The 23,474-nt window shown below is 41.8% G+C and overlaps 2 protein-coding genes across 3 annotated transcripts; both read right to left on the bottom strand.

Moving 5' to 3' along the window:
* Window positions 1-388: 388 nt before the first annotated feature.
* On the bottom strand, window positions 389-9,937 carry LOC121328717 (protein DDI1 homolog 2-like). Of its 2 annotated transcripts, none has more exons than XM_041273713.1 (9): window positions 9,636-9,936; window positions 8,493-8,619; window positions 7,874-8,155; window positions 7,504-7,630; window positions 6,817-6,944; window positions 6,521-6,649; window positions 6,193-6,296; window positions 5,299-5,488; window positions 389-3,118 (listed from the first exon to the last, which is right to left on the bottom strand). In XM_041273713.1, the coding sequence occupies exons 1-9, from the start codon at window positions 9,771-9,773 to the stop codon at window positions 1,182-1,184; spliced, it is 3,162 nt and encodes a 1,053-aa protein (XP_041129647.1). In that variant the 5' UTR covers window positions 9,774-9,936; the 3' UTR covers window positions 389-1,181. The 2 variants fall into 2 exon arrangements, with proteins under 2 accessions (XP_041129647.1, XP_041129648.1); XM_041273714.1 differs by lacking the exon at window positions 389-3,118 and adding an exon at window positions 3,937-3,998 and having other exon boundaries at window positions 9,636-9,937.
* A 1,045-nt stretch (window positions 9,938-10,982) lies between these two features.
* On the bottom strand, window positions 10,983-15,480 carry LOC121329231 (dolichyl-diphosphooligosaccharide--protein glycosyltransferase 48 kDa subunit). The gene is made up of 11 exons (XM_041274710.1): window positions 15,226-15,480; window positions 14,764-14,874; window positions 14,180-14,266; window positions 13,945-14,048; window positions 13,564-13,658; window positions 13,076-13,169; window positions 12,734-12,882; window positions 12,505-12,652; window positions 12,177-12,297; window positions 11,846-11,952; window positions 10,983-11,219 (listed from the first exon to the last, which is right to left on the bottom strand). Exons 1-11 carry the CDS (start codon window positions 15,461-15,463, stop codon window positions 11,070-11,072), a joined length of 1,404 nt encoding a protein of 467 aa, XP_041130644.1. The 5' UTR covers window positions 15,464-15,480; the 3' UTR covers window positions 10,983-11,069.
* Window positions 15,481-23,474: the final 7,994 nt, after the last annotated feature.

Here is a 23,474-nt window from a genome sequence, read left to right as displayed (position 1 = left end):
TTTCCTTGTAGGGAGCCTTCAGCTGGGTATATTTATTATTGGACCAGTTCAAATAGCCATATCCACTAAGTGGCACCTACCCAATTATGAGTTATTATTTCATGTACTGTTCAAAGAATGTTTACTCCCAGTGATTAAATAGAATGTTGGAGTCATTAAAATGTTTAACCCAAACAATAAAATTTAAAAAAAGAATACATCCTTATAACAGATGTATTTAATCAATCAGGCTGCGGTGTTGACAATGTAAAGATATTTGTATCTAAAGGAGTGTGAAACTTGAAATCAATTTAGTTATAATCCCAGCACCAGCCACACAGAAGTTATCATAGGTGTTTTTTTGTTTGTTTGTTTGTTTTTATGCTGACAAATGAAAAACACAAGATGGTTTAAAATATAAAAGAACCAATTTTATTTTGTCATGTATACAAGATCATAGCGAGGATTAAAATGGTCTGATTGATGAACCAATACCTTAAAAAGAAACTGAATGAAAGAAAAAAAAAAACACAAAATTGGATCAAGCAATTTCGCGTAAAATGACACTAATCCTGATTTATAGGACAGATGAAGCCTGAGTTATAATGCTGAATGGACACGATACACAATGTGCAGCCCTTTGGAAAGCTGTGGTCGTAATGTATGCTTTACATGCTCCTCCACTTCAATGGCAATCGTTATGTCTAGTGTCCAGATGGCACATTCTCTGTAAAGCCAGCTGTGATGTCAGCACCAAGTGTGTAGTCCCACTTCCTTGACATTTTCCAATCATTCAGTTTATATGGGAAGCATGACATCAAAGTACACATGACTGTGAATTCCAGACGGAGTAACCCTAACAACTTGATCTAGGGTCCCTTCGGCCTTTCCCACATGAAAAACTGTAACAGATCCCTTCCCCTCCCTCTTAAATGCAACTGGCTAAACACACAATGAAGATGACCCAAGAAGAAAAATGTTAAATAGCAGCTAACACTTAAGATGCAACAGAGTAAACTTCTGACTGGTCAAGAAGTGGCAAGCTTCTGATGCATCTGAAGTTGCATTCATGTGTTATTTCTCAATAGGGGTGGCTCTCTGCATGGTCAGTGTCTCATTTGGAAAAGGTTGGCTGTGATCCTTTGGGAGGTTTAGGCTCACTGCAGCAGTGGGGTTGTCCCAGGGCACCCATTCTGGGTGGATTAAATGGGTACCACGATGCCCCGAGATAGCAAAACAAGGAGGGCCAGTTCAGCATTTCCATGGAATTGCTCCAGGGCCTTCACTGCTTCCTGCACTGTAAAGCCAGCATTTGTAATCCTCTCGATCTGGCCGGCCGGAAAGGAGGCTGTGGGCCCTGGGAGAGAAGAGCTGGAAGAAGAATGTCCAAAAGGACTCGCCTCCATGGTTGGAAGTGGTGCGTCTTGGTGTCCTGGAGCTCTTGAGACTGGCAGACCGAAATCAGAGCTCAATGGCACTTCCATCTCAGCCTCCGGGTTTACCAGTACAGCAGCTCTTCCATCTGCAACTCCCCTTTCCTGCCTGCCCTCTGGTGGTATTCTATGAGCATGGCCTTCAGAAGGGGGCACTTCCTGTTCAGCTCTTTCAGGCAGGATATCCAAGGTTGGGCCTGACGAAGCACAGTCTGCCAGTGAATCCAATGCGTGATCGTCCTTTTCTGGGACATCCGTTTGTTGGCTTCTGTTTGAGGGCTCCAGTTCTACCTCAGTAGGTGTTTCTATAGAGAAGGAACAAGGGAATTCAGTGCCATCAGTTTTGGCAATCACTCCCTCTGTGTCAGTTGTCACCTCACTTACTCGCTCTGTACTTCCCACGGAGCAGCTTGAGTCGGACACATTCATCCCCTCTGCGTCCTCCCTCTGCAAATCTGTTTTCATCTCTGATACGAGGGAGTGGGAGGCTTGGCGGTTGGCAACCAAAAGTTCATGAAGCTCCAGCAGGGCGGCCGCAAGAGATGGACCACTTTCCTCAGAAAACATGCTGCCCTCTGGCTGATTTCTCTCAGGTAAAGAAGTCGGTAGACTCTCCATTAAGTCTTGAGCATCAGCAGAGCTGTCCTCCACCAAATCACTGCAGCCCATGTCTTCAGACTGAGTGTTAGGTAGGGTCAAATTAGACAGACACTCCGGTGCATTTAATTCCAACCCAGAATCTTTGTGGTCAAGGTCGGGTTGCTCAGGGTAGGTCATCTCCAGCTCCATTTCTGTGTTTTCCAGCTGAGTTCCAGGGCTACTGGGACCTCTGTTGATTTCTGTTTCTAGCTCTCCTGAAATGGTCTCAGTTCTCTGCTCGTAGCTTGCAAAGTTCTCAGCAGAACCTTGGCAGTTCTTGGCAAGAGTTACTTCACCCGCCCCAAACTTACATCCAAGGGCCATCCCTGACTGCTGAATTTTTGGATCTTTGTCATCAGAATCAATCCCTGCTTGTGCAGTGGTTTGGTGTTGAGAGTCCAAAGAGACACAGCTCTGGAAATCAGGCTCGTATGGAAGGCTGACAGTGGACTCATTTGGCAGATCTGTTCCCAGGTCGCTGACAGGCATGTCCTGGGACTTGAGATCTGCAGGAAGTCCCCTAGCCAAGCCTGAGCGCTCTGGAGGTAAATGGTCAACATTTCGAGCCGGGGACTCTTGAAATTTCGGTGACACGTTTTCCAAAGAAGGGCTTTGTTCTGGAGGCCCAATGTCTAAGCCAAAGCCCTGCCCTGCGACACAGTCTGAAGTGCCAGACGTTTGGGGATGAATAGCAGGAGGACTCAGCTTGTGAATCTGATCTTGGAAACTGTTCTGGCCTGTGCAGCTTGCTGTGTGCTTCTCTTTGAAGTCAGCATTAGGATCAGTGGCTGCATAGAGGTTTTCAGAGAGACCCTGAAACTGGGAGTCATCTGGGGAGGGTTGGCATTCCTTTGCTGTTGGACTGGAGCTCACGATCTGGGGCTGGGAGCTTACAGTGGATTTGTGGGGAGGCAAGGAGGCTGGGGCTGAAGCTGATCGATCGAGGACTTGGCTATTTGGCTGAAAGGCGGGGGGAGGGTATCCTGAGGGACAGTTGGGGAGAAGACAGGGGGGTCGGGATGGGAATGGAGGGGATTCTGGTGAGGTAGTTTTCCCATCTTCTTTTTCTGAAACAATAATAGTTTAAAAGAAGTTAAGTCAATGACTATCATAGGTGTTTTCAGATCCGCTCCCTGACTCATTTACTGGGAATACATACCGATGCATAATTAAGCTGTAACACTATATAAACTTTACAAAAATGCATCCTTATATTTTACTCCCTACTGAGCATCCATTTTGATTAGTATATCTATAACGTATGGAATCAACACTGCTCTCTCTACTAACCAAGAAAGTATTTTTTACAATACATAAGAAACGGAACGAACAAGGAGGAGGCCATTCAGCCCATATATGCTGGTCTGTTTCCTAGTAGCTGATTGATCTCGAAACTTTGTCAAGTTGGGTCTTAAAGGATCCCAGTGATTCAGCATCAACACAAGGAGGTAATCAATCACATGGCAGCACAACTTAATTGATAACACACACACACAAAAAGACAAAAATGAAATTTCCATAGAAGCTTCCCTTGAAAGACTGACACTAAGATGGTCATTTTCAAAACTATGTATGGTAGTAAATACACATTTTTTAATTGTATACATCTGCTTTCTTTTTGTATTTGTAGTTAAACTAATGTTCCAAGTAATTTGCACAATGTGTAATTTGTTTTATTCAAGGAGTTATTAATAGAAACTTATTTACTTCAAGTTACCAAGTTTTAAAAAAATAACCCCTTATGTCAAGACTGATGGGCCGGAGGACTTCATGAAAATGAACGGCAGATATTGATATCCGACAGTGCAGGTTTACAAGCAAATCAAAATATGAATAACGCCAACAGTCTATAGCTACTTAAAACGGCATATAAAGCAACAAATACCTGCTTGGTGGGCCCTCTCCAGCTGTAGCACGCACACAACATGCATCAGTGTTTCTGATGTTCTGTTCGGATTAGGAAATAAAATTAAAACAAAAAAAACCAAACAAAAGCAAACTCTGTTAGCAGTCACAAGGCATGCAGCGTGTATTCACAGAGGGACCCAGCTCCAGGGCTTTAGCGTGGTTGTTCAAGCTAGAAAGGGGCTCAGTCTGCATACCTCCACATGTTTTCAGTTACTGTCTTTGTGTTTGCACAGTGCATCCTGGACCTAGTAACTGATTGTTGCCACTATATTCAGGCACCAGCTGGCTGGTTCAAAAACATTTCTTTGCATACTTCAGGATTCATGCACACAGCATACTCCTATAGACCCTGATTAGCCCTAGTAGTATATGGTACCTATGTATGGTTGGCCATGGTGCTATTTTTAACAAATACTATGTAAATATTGGGATCCTTTAAGAATTAAAGCAGGTGTTGAAAGCTGTTGTCACATCTGTGCTGTATAGCCATTTTAAGCAATGTAACCACAGGTTAGAAGAGATTTGGGATTAAGTATGGCTGAGTTATACCAGTGTGCATCCCTGATGATAGGGCAGACATGATCCTGCTGTAAACTGAACACTATAAACTCAAGACTTGTATTGTAATGTGTGTGTGTATATTATATATATATATATATATATATATATATATATATATATATATAGGATCTATATATATATATTGGCTATCTACACTACACCCATTCTGGCATAAGAGCTATAATGTAAAACAAGGGAGAGGTACAATGAAGGTAGAGTTGGGATAGTAAAAACAGATTTCCTTTTTTTAAATCCCAAGGAAAAATGAGCCCCCAATCCCACATTGGTTTGAGTCACTTTAGGTTTGAACAGGTTTTAGTATAAACACCTGAACATTAGGAGCCACACCATGCATTTTGTAGAGACCACATGCAACCAATACTAAGCATCCATTGTTCATAATAAAAATTATAAAAACTCTTCAAATCATTCTTTGTGTATTGTAGAGGTGAAAAAAAGTTATGGTCTCAAAAACAAACTACAGAGTGTTCCCTGAACATAGCAAGCAAATACCGAACAATGGAAACAAAGTATTATTGAAGTAAAAGCTGGTCTACCGCCATTCAAAAGGAAATGTAACATTGGCTACACAGACAAATCTTTGATTTTTTGCAGCGATGAGGTCTATCTCAAAAAGCTTGAACACTGGGCTAGCCATTTCTGATACTGATCACTTAGTTCATGACAACAAATGATACATTTTCAAAGCAGGGCCCCAGCAGCTCAAACTGCTGTGAAACGGAAGTTGTCGGCTGTGTCTTTGTTAGAGTGTTCCTACCAGACTCCTGGACGGATCTTTCCAGCGCTTCAGCCAGCTCCCTGTCAGCGATCTCGTCTGGCTGGGTGTCCTCTCTGCCTGGTCCATACGCCAGACGGGCACAATCTGGCAGCTCGGACTCAGGCAGAAAGCGGGTCTCTGAGCCTGTGGTGCCAATCAGCACAACGTTCTTCTTCAAGTCTATCGAACACTGCAGAGGAGCACACAGGGGCCAGGGCCACTTACAAAAGGGGGCCTTGTATTTATGGGTTATAACAGAGTTGTGAAATTGCACTAAGGCAATGCACGAGTGGTTTGGCAGATATAGTGCTCTGGTCACACAGCTTTAACCTGTGTCATTTAAAAGAATGTCTTTTCAAAGTTTGTTTTTAAGAGAAAGGTTTGATATTCATGAAACTGTTCTTTGCGGTTGTTAACAAAACCATCAATAAGCCCAGAACAATTTCAGGAATATGAAACTTGACTTTATTACAAAAGAAAACTTTCTTTAAATAACCCATGAGTTAAAGTTTTGTGAATGGAGCCCACAGGCTTTTCATCTGTGTACTACTACAGCACATTAGGCTTCAGTGTAATGAAGGCACTATGTAGATGCAATAAAGCGAGTGTGACTTCTCCCAATATTCCCAGATTCTGATTAAGAATAAAGAGCTAAATTTCATCACAATTTCATTGGTTCTCTGTGTATTTGCAAAACTCAAATGTGAATTCTCCAGCAGATCACACATCTTTTGTACTTTTTGAATAAGTAAATAGATAAATGAAAGAGGATTATACATGTTATAAAAACGGAATGACTAAGGAAATACATTGGATTGAGGGCTAAACCAATGGCAGTAGTGTCTCTCCTTAAAACAGATCTCTTTTTTTGTTCAAACTTCATTCTTCCCTCACCTGATGGCGCTTCAGCATGTCAAGTCCCAGAAGCATATCCATGGGCTGGTCTTCTAGAATCGAGAAGGAACAGGGCAGGAAATCTCCCTCTATCTGAACCTGAGCTGAACCCAAACATCAAACATTAATGCAAAACAGACAGCTTCCATTTTAGAGGAAAGGTGTTGTCAAACACTGTTATAGAAATCCAGGTGAGACGGTTCTGCCAAGTATATTTGTTTGGTGACCCTACAGAACTACAAATCAGCCAAACGTATCAACTTCTAATGCAAATAGAAGTCACAATGTAGACAGACAAACAGACAGACAGAGACAGACACACACACACCTAGATGGACTCTGCCAATGATTTTCTGTGTGCCCACTCCCTTGGCGATCCCCGCCCATCGCCGGTCCACCAGACGCATGATGTTACACCGCTCAGCACACGCCTGGCTCATGATGGTCATCTGGGCACCTGCCAGGGGAGGAGACATGACAACAAGCATTCAATAATTAATCCAGCATTTGCAGTTTGTTGTAAGTCTCACATTGAAAGTGTCACCACAGGTAGAACAAATACCCACAAAATCACCATATGACTGGACATCTGGACAGATCTTTTGCTCTTAAAAGTAAACATACCCGAGTCCACAAAGGCTTTGACTGGGTGCCCGTTGACCTTGCAGTTGATGTAGAGCATCACGACCTGGCCGAAGCTCTCTGGGGCCTCTTCCATAGCAAAAGTCATGTTCTCTTCAATGTTGTGCTGCCTGAAGCAAACACGGTGGACAATTACCGACGAGACAAAACCTCCTAATACAGTCTGAAGATACAAGACAACGAGGAAGAAGTAGATTCTAGGAAAATCCAATTTGGGAATGGAATCACTTGGGCATAGAGAATATCCTTGCCTATATGCAAAGGCACTGCCCCAGTAAGATCATATTTTAAGAGGTAAAGTGTGAAATTGAGGGCTTCCTATAGATTTGTGCATGCTTTAAAAAAAAAAAAAAAAAATCACAGTTGTCTATAAATCTGTCAATAACTATACCAATACCATAAATAAAATACTATGCAATTCTATAGGTGACAACAATCTAGTGGATTTCTGTAGATGAAGGGGTTGATGGAACAAAGTGCTATCCTCAAGGTGAAGTTGGGCAGAGCTACTGACTGTGTTAGTGTTTGGTCACAATCTTAATGCTGAATCTGCAATACTGGCAAGTGAGTAAGAGTTATACCCCGATACAGCTCACTGATGTCTTACTTTAGGTGTCTTAAGGAGCGCTCTGCCCTGTCTGACCCGTGAGCTCTGAGGTCTCTCAGTACCTGATGTCCTCCTCTATCTTGGCTTGTGCCTCCAGGTCGAAGGGGTCTGCAGTCAGGAGTCGGATCCTCTCCTGCTCTCTGCGTGCTCTCTCCTGCTGCTGCTCCAGAAGCACCTTTGTGAACCGCTCTGTGGAGAAGGAAACAGGACAGGCTTGAGGAGGGGATGGGGACTGGGTCTACGTTGTACACAGCACACTCCACAATCTCCACATTGTCCCTGCACATAGCAAAAACATTGCCTTCCCTTGACAGTAGTTAAAAACTTCTTGAGTGAAGACCTGGTCTGATTATAAAAGTACTCTCTCAAATGTACTCAGTAAAACACTATCCATATTTAGACTATTAAAAGCGGTGTTAGGAAGGAACACACCCAAATCTCCACTGAGTAGCGCCTCAGCCAGGGGCGGGTTCCTCTCCTTCAGCAGCGACAGCTCGTGAGGGTTGGCCAACAGCATGTCTCTCAATAGCGCAGGGTCGTCCAAACCCTGTTGAGAGGAGCTGGAGCTGGAGCTAGGGTTCAGAGAGGGAGGTGGGGGAGGGAGAGGAGACTGTTCCTGCTGCTGCTGCTGTCGTTGACGCTGCCGTTGTGGTGATGGCTGTAAAGCAGAAGTCCCTGGCACACTGATGGAGCTGAAATCAATTCGAGGCAGGTCTATAAAACAAACACCACGAATCAATGAATATCAACAACACAGCAAAAAACTCAACAATATTATTTCATTCTCTTTAATAGTATGGATCCTTAACAGAGCTGCAGCAACACTGGGATGAAAGATTACGAAGATTCCCATTGCATATCAGTTTGAGCCATTCCATGTTTTACTGGGAGCTTAGTCAGCCAGTTCACAGTAAAACCTGCTATAGTGTGACTGATTAAGCTTAAGTAGTCAAAACTGCTATGAAATGGGATTCTCTTTTGCATTCTTGCAATGAATCTTTCAGGGCCTGCTTTTATCTGTCTGTGTCCCAGAGAAGAAAACACAGCATACTTGGAAACTGCGGCTGCGTGGGAGGCCGTCGCTCCTCCTGCCGCAGCACCACCACGTCACCATCCTTCAATCCGTACGATGCCAGAGCAAGCTGAGGGTTCGACAGGGGCTGCTCAGCCAAGGTGATCTAAAACCATGGGGATCAAACCATCATTCAGCATACAACAAGCACATGCATCTCTGTGTACCCTTAAAAAGAAATCTCCTAGTTATCTACAGGAACTGAGAAATGTCCTTCTGTTTAGGCAGGAATAGCAATATGACAGCAAGTAACCTCCCCTCCCATGTGAGAGGGGCGGCACCCAGCACTGCACGGACAGCAAGAGGCTAAACGACAGAAAACTGAAACCGACACCAAAACTATTTTAGGATAAAATTTGAAAAACAAAATGCCAACACGTTAAAGACATAGTAGGGATTGCAAAATGTGAGGCCACTAGAACCCTGCCAAGGGCTGGGTCTTGCAGCACCCAATCAATCTAAAAACAAATACTTCATACATTGGTTTATATTCTTGCTCCAATATAAAACATTATATATATACACACACACACACACACATATATATATATAAGTCCTTGTAGGAAATGAGCTGCTTTAATTCCATCAGTTATAAATTCAATGTTTAAAATAATAATAATATATCTGACAGTAACCTCAACACTTACAGCCCTTGGGCCAAGTTATGAATCCAGCTCACTGTAGATCACAGTGCGGTGGGCTCATAATCTCGGGATTCATTGGACAGTATCAAAACGTGTTAAGCTTGGCCCGAGGTGCAATGAATGATACAGACAGCCCTACATCAGAAATTGCTATGTTATTTGTATAACGCGTGTCAGATTTATCGGGCTTCTTCTGTACAAAAGGAGTGTGGGGTGTGCTCGGGTACGAAACGCAAACGCTTTGACTAATGAAAGGCCGCGCTTCCCATTCAAACATGCACTGGAAATAAAGTTAAATTCGCGATTCTCTCTCTCTCTCGTGTTATACATCCTGTCCAAAGAACTGGTTATTCTTCCATAACAATACAGTCATTTCCTCTATCTTGCTGTGTAGGCGGTGGTTCCATTGTCTAGTATTGCTCGTTAAACATGTCCACAGCCAAGCATACTTTATTTATAAACAAATTAAAAATCTCACCTGTATCTCCGAGGCTGGGATTCCCGACTCTAGCTCACACAGCGCCACGAAATCCCGAAGCTCTAGCTCCGCCGAAACCTCCAGGGAAAAGGTGATTTCCGAGCGGTCTCTACGCACACAGAACACCGTCACCAACATCGCGACACCGGGCAGATTCACAAACCCAACCGATCTGCCTTTGGAGCGAAAATAAATGAAGTTTTGTGTTTTGTTTTTCTTCTGCGGTTCTTCGTGACTCCCCCACTCAACACAACCTGCTCTACGGCAGCCGGAAAATACCTCCCCTCCCACGCCACACTGCCGCAAACGAAATGAAATGAAAGCCCGGTTTCAGTAACCGGAAAGAGTTGTGACTGACGTGTGTTCGGTGCGGCGGGGGTATAACGTCATTTACGCGCTGTTGATGGCAAAGGTTGAATGGCCATTATTATGAGTTATTTTACTACTAGTTGACCGTTTGATTAGAAATTGAATTAAATTATAACGCATCTTAAAAACACTATTTCAATGAAAAAATGATAAATCACTTGGCTGTAGCAAATCTGGGCAGGCTATTATTAATTTTAAGCTTCCATGTTTCATCCACCCCACTTTTGAGTAACAGCTATGCTATGTCTGAGGATAATCCTTCCCTGTCGACTAAGTTCTTTTTTAAAAATAACCCAGTATAGATGTGTTCCTATACCCAACTCTGCTGGAATTTTCAGCTCTGTGCAAAGAAATTGATACAAGTTCAAGGAATGTCAACATTTATTTGTTCTTATTTAAAATGGACAGGGAAAAAAAAAAAAAAAAAAAAAAAAAAAAATGTGGGCTCATACAGTGTTAAAAAAAAATCCAAACAATTTACAAAAACTTCTTTAATCACAGCTGTCTTTTTTATTATTATCCTCATTTGTAAGTTATGAATTTCTCCAATTCCTCAGTGTTATATATCAAAAAAAAAAAAAAAAAAAAAAAAAAATTTTAAAACAAACTGCAGTGCTCATTACAAGCTGCTTCAGCCTTAACAAGCATTTCCCCATGCCAGGGAAAGAGGTCTACTTTTCAAACAGGCCCTTTTACATGGAATGCATCCACCAACATAGAGCATAGGGAGAACCCTGAACTTAATATCCCACATTAACAGAATTTACACCTAAACAATATTGCTGATCGTGATTAATCCCAACCCTCCCCAAAGAATTAAAGAGATCCTCCAAGAAAACACAAGTTGAAGCAGAAGCAGCCTGTATTTCTTGTTGAAAACAGCCCAACTATGAAGTCGATTCCACCGCTCATTGCGCAGAGTGAGCACAGTAGCGGCTAGCAATTGCAAGGTTTTGCTGTTCCTCCCCATGACACTTACTAGCCACTACCGATTCCTCAGTGCAGCTGCAAGAGGGGATGGGAACCAGTGCACCCACTGCCCCTCCGAATCTCTGCATCCAGGCACTACTCGGATTTCTCCTTCTCTTTCATGTGCAGGAAGACAATGCTGAAGATGAAGAGGCCGCCCATCATAGAGAAGACGCTGGCATAGTATGGAAAGGCTGAGGGGATGAAGCGCTCGTACTGGGTGTGCTGCAGGGGGCGCACTGACACCTGAAGGAAGAGTGAAGGCAATTAGAGACTGGAATATCACTTTTCATACTTACAAAAAGCTGCAGCATCCAACAAGTGAGTGGGTGATTATCACATCCTCTTAGTCTTAGCTGCAAGGGCACATGTTTTTCTCTTGCAATCTGCTTGTCACTTCGGTACTCTAGATGAACTCCCACTACCTCCTAGTAAACGGTTATGAATGCACAAGCTCTAGCACAGCTCCAAACACAAAGAAAAGCATACAAAAATGGAATTGCCTTTCATTTCATTTTGTTTTCGTATCATCGTAACATTCAACGGGAGGTACCAACAGTATCATATGTTTAGTGACTATTAATCGACTTATCAACCTTCTAAAAATATATTGAAAAATAAATATATTTAAAACCGGATGGGACATTACACCTTTTATACAGCACAAGGAAAAAAAAAAAAAAAAAACCTTCCAGTATAACCGAGAAAAGCTACTGAAAATCAACAGGTCTTTAGTATTCTCCAATATCACCTGAAGAGAGTGCCACAGTAGAGAAGTCTAAGAGTCACAACCCAGGTTAATTCATACAGCTACTGGGGCTCCTTCAGCACTTTAAGCAGTACAGACAAGACCAGTCCCATGTGCTGTTTACCTGTGTTGAGGAGTAGAGGTGAGTGTATCCCAGTCTGTTGTAATCCACTTTAAACTGGAAGACCCCATAGACATCGGGGAGCTTGAACTGTACACTGTACTTCCCACCTATGAAAACAAGGCAGACAATAGTAGGGACTATGCATCTAACCAGGCAATAATCATCAGGAATTGAGAGTAATTAATAACTGATCTGTAATGTTCTCCACTTGCTAGTAATAATATTTTCACAATGACTTAGGCTAATTGTCACAGTTCATACTTAGATTTTCAAAGCAGCCAGACTATAACCCTACTGAAAGAGACCCACAGCAATCAAAGCCATTTCCTACCTTTCTTCTTGAGGTAGGTCCTGACGAAAGGATCGATTCGGACAAACTCCAGCTGGATATCATCTCCATCAAAGGGGACCCATTTCCCTTCAGACAGCTTCTCAATCACAATGCTGTACTCCTGTAGAGAGATGGTAAAAGAAAGTATAGATAAGTTACACTGTTCTTACTGTTATCATCCGTGTCTGACAGAACCCAGACCCCTGGTTATAGAAGTGATTGAAGGCAACTCATTCACATTATCCACTGTCAAATTTACTTAGAGCCAACAGTCGTTGCATTCCATTCAATATAATCTCCAATTTTTGTGCTGTAAAAAGGCACTCACCACAAGGTCGGTGATGGTGTAGGCACTGGGGGGTGTGGTCTCCCCGACAGGGTGGTGAGAGACAGCCCCCACTCGCAGCACTCCTTCCTCCTTGAACACCCAGCGCGACAGGGCCACTGCCAGCTCCAGGTTCCCATTCTGGGCATGCCTGGAAATTCACAAAGGAAAGGGTGGGTCATCTGCTCAGCAAACCCCACAAAACCATACTGAAACTAAATTTGAAAAGTACCTCTCAGAGCCCGGCGTGGCCTTCTGCACAGCTGAGCTGAAGAAGGCATCACTGAAGAAATCCAGGGAGCCGCTGAAGACGACGCGGGCGTTGTTGCGTGCTTGAAGGCCAGCGATCAGGAGGTTGTTCTTTCCAACCGCATGAGGATACTGCAAAGTAGTCCATCAGCGCTTTTTTTTTTTTGCATGACATTTTCATTGGGTTTATTGTTACATCATCATTCTCATCATCCTAAAGTAAAACCTGTACAACATCTCCTTATTTTAAAACTATGGCGATATTCTCCCAAATAAAATATCACACGTTACTGCAAAGAAATGTTTAATCACGTTGCGTAGTTACCTGTGTGATTGGTCGGTCAGGGAAGTAGGAGTAGGCGGTTGATGAGCCAGTTAGGATATCCAACACAAGAGGATTATCTGGGTCTGCCACCATGCTAAAGCAAAAAGGACACACATGGATGAGCTGTCAGCAGTCAACCATGTACACTTTTAAAACAGACTAAAACACAAAATCAAATGATTTTCTAGAAACCCGACTTATTCCTGAAGATGCCTTATTTATTAAGCATTCGCTTGACATGCAAGTCAACCACTGCAACTAGTATTTTCCTAAAAGACCAGTATTCTTGGACTGCTTTACCTAGGGCTATCAAACTAGCCAACAGTCTCTTTACAGGTTACAGATGTGTCTAATTATGCTTGTACTAAAGCCTAGAAAATCTCGAACTGCTAAGCTATGCTCTGTACTGTAGGTGCTTAGCATTGAAGCCATGCCTTTAGCAACAATGTCAGCATTTCAAAAAGCAACCCCAGCACACATGCACTCACCCAACCCCCTTGAACAGGATGGGTTTCCCAGTAGGTGGTCCAGTAATGGTGGGAGTCTTCATCAGGCTCTCTGGGTCTGCTACGATCAGGGTGTGCTGTGATGGGGGGGGGAAAAAAAAATTAATAGCATTTTAATATACTAATACGACAAATCAGCTGGCTCTGTTTATAAGGTTGTGGGCGTGAAACTAGAGATAAATTAGCCAGAAAATTAGGGTTAACAACCAGTTATTCAAATAACCGAGACTCTTCAAGAAAAGCGATGGTTCCAAGTGTGGAATTCAGTTCCCTCTGGTTTCTATGAAACTCTACCCGGAGCCCTGAAACGTAATGCTTTGTTTGTCGCCACATCTATGTTTTACTGTACACTCAGCCCCTCACCTCTCCGGGGTCAGAGATATCATAGTTGTGATGGTCAATGACGGCAGTTTTCTCTTCATCAAACTCAATCCCACACTCACTGCCCAGCTCCCTGAGAGGATCACCTATCAGGAAAAGAGAAGGAAACATCAGTCCAAGTTCACCAAGCCAACTCTGTAGGACCATATTCTAATATTTGTGATAGAGGCAATGCCCTTCTGATGCAGCACGAGGCACAGACTCATATAGCACTTACCAATGTCTGAACTGGCAGCAACAAGGACATTTCCTCCTCCATCAATGAAGGCAGTGATGGTCTCCACATTTATGTTTCCACCAAAATCTGCAAGCACAAGAAATGGTGTTAAAATTCCAGGTGACTTGTCACATTATCTCACTAATGAAAAGAAACTTAAAATCTTCAGTGCACATTTCATAACTGAGCTACTCTGTATTACCTCCCCGAATCCAGCCACTCATTGTCACATGCCATGTTAAATGCACACGAGACAACAGCCACAATTACATTTTACTACATATCATGCATGACCTTGGGGTAAAAATGATCTCAACATTTCTGTGGCTAGATCTGATACAACTTCAGCTACACGCAGGCTATCCCAAAATCAACACTCCATCAAAAGAGGTGGAAACTCAACTGAGCAACACACCCATATATGCCTCTATGTCTAGGCAGGGAGTAAAGGTAAAATGAGAATGAGCAACCAAGAAACGTGTGCCACATTACCCATGCACAGAATCACCCAATTTCATCCTGCGTCTGTCAAACACAGCCTGACTGTCTACCAAGGGAGAATCCCAGCTGCAGGGAATGCTTACCTTCAACAGAGGGGGAAAAGATGATGAGATGTTCATACAGGAACTGTCCATATTTAATAAGAGAGAGACCAGGATCATCAGCAGTCTTGAACGATAGATCAAATCCTCGGTCTGCAAAAGTTTTAAATAGTTCGTGACCAGTAATTTGAACATTTAAGTATATAATATTCGTGACTTTCTTCATGGTTTCATAAAATACAACCGATTGTTGTAGTATTTATTACTGTTTCTGCACCTATTTGCGTTATAAAAAAAAAAATCCATGTAATGACGTCTGTACACTGGTAGTCTATTACATTAGACAGTAGTGATTCATTTGTTTGCTTGTTTTCCAGTACATGTTACTTAAGGACGTATCCATTACATTAGTTTTCAAAATGGATTTGAAATAAACAAATTCAATGTATTTTTGCACATTTTACTTCTAAGTTTCATCGCCCGTTCCCTAAAACGTTTCCTTACCGGCGAGGCTGCGGAAGAAGACTGAATGTGTGTCCTTAATGTTGACGTTGTCCAGCAGCACCAGAGTCCTGCCATCGGCAAGCGCTCCGTGCAACGTCGCCAGAACCAGGAGAAGGACGAGATGGAAGTTTGCCCCTAGCTTGTGAAACCGGTGCCGAGCTCCACAGAACCTCCGGCCAGTGGAACCAGACTCTGCAGAACCGAGCCCGCTTCTCAAGCACACTCCTGCAGCCGCCATCTTCAAAACGAGCGTAGCGTCAGCACAACAGGGTACCTTTCGCCCTGCAGCGCTTAGCCAATCAGAAGCCGCCAAACCACAGGGCCTGTTCCTAGGAGACCTGGGCCGACAGCAGGTCGTAAACACAGAGTGTGGCAAAGATAGTTTTATAGTGGTCAACACCCAATGATTTTTGCTTTTACAATTCAGTTACTGGATGTGAAACTGAATACATTCTGTCTTTTTAATTACCCCCCGTTCAAAATATAGGTGAAGTTAATATAAAGACCATTCCCGCATTGGCCAATCAGAGAGCGACAGATCCTCCAGAAGTTATAGCACTGTCACAAAGTCGAGGAGAGTTTCAAACTTCCCATCAAGGAAAGAAGCTCTGGAGTGGGCAGGGTGAGGTTTCAGTTAGGACCGCAGTGGTTGGACATGATCTAATAGGAACCTTAGACTCAACCCTTCTCAGAAGATCAATACTAATCTGTGCCACTCACTAGCAGCGTGCTAGTCGATCAGAACGCTCTTTTTTTCTTTTACCATTTTTGTACATTAATCCAAATCTTTTTAAATGGAGGGTTGTATAGCAATGCGTTGTTTAATCAATACGCACAAATACTACTACGACTACTACTAATAGATACTAGAGAGCGACAGGTTTGTGCTTTGGTTAAATTGTTGTATTGAAATAAAAGCATGATTTAAAAAAAAAAAAAAAAAATCAATATAAACTAAATAGTAACAAAGACACAGTGAAATGCACTGAAACAGATACGTATAGCCTCCCTTCAGAATTAATGCAGTTAGCCCACGTGACCGACAGCACACGCAATAGTCGCAGTGATTTAGTTGCTAATGCACACTTGCTGGAAAACATGACCCTTACTGTTAATAACAATGAATTAGTGCAAGTTCAGATTGTTCTCAGTACACAGCCAGCCTATGCATGCTGGAGCATAGCGATGAAATTGGGTATCACTGTTGGTGCAATCCTGCAGTTCCGCGGTATTAATGTACACGTTACTTACCAACATATTATGCATTGCAGTTTATTTTCTAGAATGTATATGTCATCGGAATATATAAATATTATATGAAGTAGAAGATTAAAACATTTGGTAAAAAAAAAAAATGGTAATGACTGCAGAATCATGTTTTACCACAAGGTGTCAGCCTAGCCATAAAAATTTATTGTTTATTTATTGTTTGTATATGTTTGCTGGATAAATGCTGGAGCTGCTCTTCAGTTCTAGTTGTCTTCCACAGACACAGATAATGCAGGCTAGATCATCTATAGTTATGTTAGTAAGTACTAGCACCATCTAGTGCACAGCAGTGTATTACCAACAAAATAAAACAAGAAAATGACTGTAGTATTTCTGTGGCAGTACAGCAGGCCGGCACTTAAAGGGTTAATGTAGAACTGCCAAGGAGATGGTTCTTCCCACCACCCACGGGCTTAGTCGCAAGAGGGAGTGCCTCGATTTTCATCCTCCTGCCAAAGTTATATTATGATATATGTGCTTTCTTCAGCCTCAGGTTAAATGTATGTACTTGTAGAGGTAGTGAGCCTGCAGAAACTGGCATTAGAAATAGATAAAATCACTGAGGAGTGGAAGGCATAAAAGGTTCGGTGCAATATATACAGCTGGTTTCACAGACCTAGATTAGTGCTCGTCTTTGACTCCCTAGTGTTATTTTAGGTAAGGTTATCCAAGATTAGCCTAATCAGGGTCTGTTTCAATAACATAGGCAATTTATTAAACACCATAACTTTACTGAAATTGTTTTGTCTATTTATTTATTGCTTTTCGTTCTGGGATGTTTGATGAAAGCTTGACATTTTTTTATTTTTACTGTGATCTCTTCTGTGACTGTCTCCATGGCTGTTGTTGTGATGTTTTCTTTTCAACTCAGTTGCACCATATCAAGTCAAAAACAATATAGTATCATGTCATAGTGTTGCATGTGGATACAGCTGGAGGAAATGATCTTTTATACTATAAAAGAAAATACAATAACATTTTCTATATCATCCGTAACTTCAAAAACTAAGAAGAGAAGCATTTCAGCCAGCGCCTACATCAATGTAAATCATACACTCAGACCCTGTAATCTAATCCTAATACCGTTTCTTTTCCACTGGACAACTGAGCTGCTCGGCGTGGTATTGAGAGGTGCTCTGTCTGAATTGAGAATGGCAGAGGTTATGGTTCATATATTACTGAATACAACTGAAATGTACTTGTCTCTCCTTCTCCAGATTCAGATGTGTTGTGAGGCCAGAGTTTCAGTTTAAATAGTCAGTGGAAAACTGCCCATTCTGTGAGGGCTAGGGGTCTAGGGCCAGTGGAAAAGTGTAATTGATTTTAGAATGATCAGTAATCCGATTCCAAGTTTAGGTAAACCCATTTCTCGACAAACTGTCTTCTTTGGTGTTCTGTGCTATTGTACTAATCTACTGGCGTTCACTTGAGTCTTTCAAGGAAGATCACCCCAATAAACTCCCTCATACAATTTCTAAAAACAATACCTGTAAAATAAACGATAGCATGCCCTCTTATGAAATCCCATAGTTACTCATTTTAATTTCAGATCACATTTTTCACAGCAGCGTGTGGGGAGAGGGTTGGTAAGGTTGGTAAAAACACAACAGTGATGTTTCGATAAACAAATGTTTCGACAAAGTTACGTTCGTTGAAGTTTGTTCACCTAGGATTAAGTGTTTGAAGTTCCAGATGATCTGAGAACTAGCTGAAAACATTAAGATAAGTCTTATGATGCAATTTACACCTTGCATGCAGGTGCCGGAGCCAATCTTTTCCTCTGAGCTGTTGGGAGTACGTATATCAAGTGTATGAAAAAGGCTTGTTCACACAGTCTCATCCTGGCACAGCAGAGGGAGGAATGTTAATTCAAGAGCCACACCCTGCATTTCACACATTCACAGTACAGTACATTATCCTGTACTGTAAATTCTTTCAAAATGATTGGTTTCCCTCCTTGACTTCATCTGTGCCTGGGCTCGTTAGGTCAGAGTAGCCTCTATAATTACACTGAACACACACATTTTCCAGGAAACCACAATGAGGGCTCACACTACTGGCAATTTCAGGGATATAGAAATGATGTTTGCTGTAGGCAAATGTTTTAACAGCATTATTTAGGGAGACATGTCCCACACACAAATACACCGCTTGCAAACTTTATTAGGACCTGGGGCTGGTTGCATAAAAAAAAGAAAACCTGGAGTATTATGTTTAAGTGCAACACTGAAGGATAAATTTTTCCTTAACTAGGGTACTGACTTAAATGTGTTAAGCAGCTTTCTGCAAAACTTAAGGTGTTTTATGCAACTGGCCACTGTGTTTGATATTGAGGTTGGGTGCCATTTGCCCAGAGGCACACAATGTGACATAGACTTCCCTTCATTTTGCCATTGCTGATGCACTCTGATGACTATGTCTTGCAGCTGCGTGCCAGCATGACTAACCTTGCTACTGTGGCACATGCTCTGCATTGGATCCACTATCACGTCTCTTTCAAGATGTTTGCCTTTCCCCAATCCTGGTTTGTAATTGTGTTGTCCCCACAGCTTTATAACTCTGCAGGGGCCTCATGTCACACCACATGGTCAGCCTAATTCAGGGTGATGCCAAATCCAAAACAAAAAAAGTGGCCAGGCTCAATGATACATTATTTTATAAAAGAATACTGCACTGGAAAAATAAGGTCTTTTAAAAAAAACCTTATTTTCTCCAAAGAACTGTAATTAAAAGGTTCCTGGCTCTATTTAGATAGGCGTGCTACTGATCTAATGTCTTCTAAGGTGACAATAATTGTGGTGAAAAAAATCATCACGTTGTGTATCAGCTAATGGTTATGATAATTAGTTCAGTCATAGCAGAATAAGCCCCACAGTTAAATACCATACAAGTAAATGAGTTACAGGTACAGTGGCTTCATGAATCATGATGCCAAAAAAAAAACTGGATAACAGTACCATTAGTTTTATCGCGTGAACGAGCATTAGGAATCTGTACCTAACACACTCTACTGCACACTGCCATCATATTCGCTCTGCTGCAGACGGACAACTGAAGTGGATAATAGACCATCGACATTCCAAATATAAAGCGGCTTAACCTTTCTATTTTTTTGGCTGCCCCCTTACTTTATGATGCTCGCTATCATCCCGAGTTGTTCCTATTGCCTAATCCCGGGACCGGGAGCTGATCTTAAATTGCCTGCCATAGATATAGGCTAGATAAACCACAGTGTAGAATCAGCTGCAGCTTTTGATGCACTGCTGATGGTACTAACTAATATCACTTTGGGTGAGATTACATTCCATGTGTCTTTGGCACACAACCTGAAAAGCAGCCGAAACCTTAACATAGACTTACAAAAAAAAAAAAGAAAGCCCAGCAATATTTGGTATGTATTTCAGTATGGCAATTAGAACTATGCTGACAGATTGCAAACGGCATGCAATGACAGGGGGATGATAACAGGATCATTATCTCTTGTAGTTTCTGCTTCGATCATTAGTTCCCGTGCTTGCTAACTATTCAAGGAAAAAAGTCCCAGATCGAAGCAGAAATAGAGAACATGCATAATAGGATATAAAGTATGCAAGAAATTAAATGCCATAACAATGTAGCTAGAAAACACCCCTTCAACCCTTCAACCTCTTAAAGCTGCAGTGCCCCATTATTTTAATTATATAAACAGCAGTAGATATTAATTCCCTGTCTCTGTATTATTCCTGCTGGTAAAAGTCTACCACAGTATTTTTGTAGTTTTCCCATGCTTTTCCCATTGGTTATGCTATGCATTTACCATAGTTTACTATTAATATGCTTTACCATACCTTACTTTTTTACTGTGCTTTATTACATGTCGATATGCTTTTAGTGTGGGAAACTTTTCAAAGGGTGATTACAAATGGTAAGAATATTTTAAAAAGATTGGTTCTAGTGTTTGGTGGCCAATCAAAGACATGCGCTGTGGCTTACTGTTCTGGTTGATTAAGCAAGTGTGTTGTGGGACTTGCCTTCACCCCTTCCCAAAGTACATTTCTGAAGATGAACACGCCCTTCTTTACTCTAACATATTCAACTGAACACTAATCTTTCCATGTGCACACTATGGAGTAGACGGCTTCAGCAACAGAGATATTGAAATGTTCCTCTTATGCTGGCTGTGATTGAAGCCAGCAGCACATTAACCGAGAGAGAGAGAGGGCAAAAAGTCAACAATGGCGTTTTACAGGGAGGACTTAATCCTGGGATTAGGCATGTCACAAAAGCTTGCAGAACTGTGGTAGCGGTGGAGTTTAAATAGAGAAATACCCTTTATTGACTCTGCAGTAGACAGTACAGGCCCGGACACAACTTTTTAAAGTCATAAAACAAAAGTGCACAGCGACAGGGCCTTAGCAACATAAACAGGAAGTGCAAAGTTCAGCCTTGAATCATGCAGTCAGCGGTTCAGGTTTAGCAATTGCTTTGGAATTAGGTTTATAACCTTATAAAAGACGATTGATGTACAGTGTACCATTGTAAAAGCATGGCAAAGTATGAGGAGGCACGGGCATGAAAATTGTAAAAAAAAAAAACCAAACAGGCTTTCGCACTTTACTAATGCATTATGGGCCATATTATCAAAGCCTTTACTCCAGTCTTGTACTCCTGTTTTTTGAAAGCGTTCAAACGTCTGTTCATTTTTCAAAACTAACAACAAAACAGCAAAGCAAAATAATCTCCATTCTCTTAAGCATTCTGCAGGTTTTTGTTTCTTGTTTGGTAACATTTAGATGATTTGTTTCTGCTTCCCAAAGTTAAAGACTAGAGGACAATATTGCCCTATGCATCCCTAATAGATGATGTAAAATGTATAGAAAAGTCATAACATAGCAACTGAAAAAACATTTTTAAAAACCAAAACTGATAAGTTCTAGTATACTCTATGGCAGAGGGTGTGCCATCTTTTAGCTAGCTTTAATAAACAACCTGTCACAGATAAAGCCAGGCTTAGCACTGACAGACCCACAGGCTTGTCTATGCTGCGGCTTTGATAATTGTTCTCATTTAGTCATGAATCTTCATCTCACTGCCAAGCTTTTTAATACAGCAGGCTCAAAACTGAGCACAGACACCCCCTTCAGGTCTAGTGGATACTAACAAGGAAAAACAGGATGTGAGCTGCGTCTTGTGGTGTAGGTGTGACTGGATGTTACAGCATTTAATAAATGTAATAGTTGTAAACCTCTGTCCATAAAAACGATGATTTGATTCCTTGTTACTGTTAACATGTAGAGTGTCCTTCCTTAGTGGTAACGTGTTTTCCAGAAGCAATGCACATTCCCAGCTACACCCACATGAGTAAAAGAACATGAAGACGAATGGCTGTATGGTTATTTTAATGACCTGCCTGCTGTTGATAAAAGTTACGGTCAGTGGATAGGTATTAATAACCCCCCATATGCTTGCTTATGATTGAATATCCCTGCTGACTGATATCATGTACAGATGTAGATATATTTTGGGAAGCGCTCATCCAATTAGCACAGCGTTGTTGATTACTGATTTACCTAGGTTACTATCCGCTAACCCAGTGGTCACTGATTACCCTGCTGGCTGATTAACTTGGATTTCCCTGACATGCATGCATTCTGCAGTTCTGTGTTTTAATGCATTGATGTACCTTATAGCTGTCTGTTTTCTTTAAGACATGCAGAACTACAAAAGCCAGAACGCATTGTGAAATAAAAACCTTTTACAAAGCAAGGAACAGTATCGAGGAATGGTCAAGTTTTTAAATACCTTCCGCCCCTTATTGACAGTATCATGGCAGGTGTTTCTAAAATTGTTGCATAACCCCTGTAATTAAAAGGCAGACAAATCTAGCTGGTGGTTACAATTGCAAGGATGCTGTTAAAAACAGTTCTCATTCACCAGATCCTTGTTAACGTGTGGATCTGTTGTGTTGACTGATTTAGTTCAGCTGTAAAAATGAATGGTCTCTACCACAAATGACAACAATCAACAGCATCTCTGAAAGAAGCATGGCCAGCACGAAATAATTCATTTCAACAGTGAATCAAATTGAATCAAACTGTTTCTGAATCTGCACACAGCTTAGCCCAGCATATTCGATTCTAATATCTTTGAATGTATTAAAACCATCACTAATCTTGAATTCCTTAAAACATTAACTGTTGATTTCACACACCCACTAATTTTCCTTCGGTGTTATACAGTTTATGTATAGATTATAAACGCAAGCATTTGTCGCTGTAAATATGTGGAACAGATAGATTCTGCCCCCTGTTGGTGAGCTGAGATGCGGTTAAAAGCTCTAAAATCACAAATGCAGATTATCCCAGGTCTTTTGCATTGTGGTTAAGATGCTTGCTTGCAGCGTGTGAGGTCTCCGGTTCTTGTTGCATGTGCCTCATGTAATATGAAGTTGCCAGACACATTTTTTCTTTTATAGTAATTCAGCCATTCAGTTAAAAAAATACAGTGCTCACAGTATATGTGAGTTTTAAGGCAGCCTTCAAAATGATCAGCTCTGAGGGGTATGGTTTAAATTACAGGATGAGTGAGTTGTGGGCAGTTCTGCTAATGCAACCTGGCACTTCCCCCCATGTCAGCTAGTTTGATGGAAAAGCGCCACAGAGCAGTGTTTCTGATCGAATCCCGCCCTTAAAGGTTTAAGAATCTTTGAACACTGTGTCTTTAATGTTGTAATCTTAGATGAGATTTTTTTTTTCCCAGCACATTTTTCTGGGAATACGTATGTTTCTTTTTTTATGGCATTGGCTTCGTGCTTAGGTGTTGGTATGTGAATTTTCCCAGACATGGTGGGCTTGTGGCAGCAGTACCTGTGCAAGCTGAGTGAGTCAGCAGGCGTGGCACTCGCTCACCCACTCACAGGAACAGCAGCTTGAGATCATGGCCAACTTCGCTTTAAGGATTATCAGTGTGTTCTAAAGGTTGGCTAGGGGACTGTTAAATCC

Source organism: Polyodon spathula, chromosome 16 (genome assembly GCF_017654505.1).
Source record: "Polyodon spathula isolate WHYD16114869_AA chromosome 16, ASM1765450v1, whole genome shotgun sequence".
In the NCBI taxonomy this organism is placed as follows: domain Eukaryota; kingdom Metazoa; phylum Chordata; class Actinopteri; order Acipenseriformes; family Polyodontidae; genus Polyodon; species Polyodon spathula.
The sequence above is the reverse complement of the archived record's forward strand: the minus strand, read 5'-3'. Positions and strand labels throughout refer to the sequence as shown.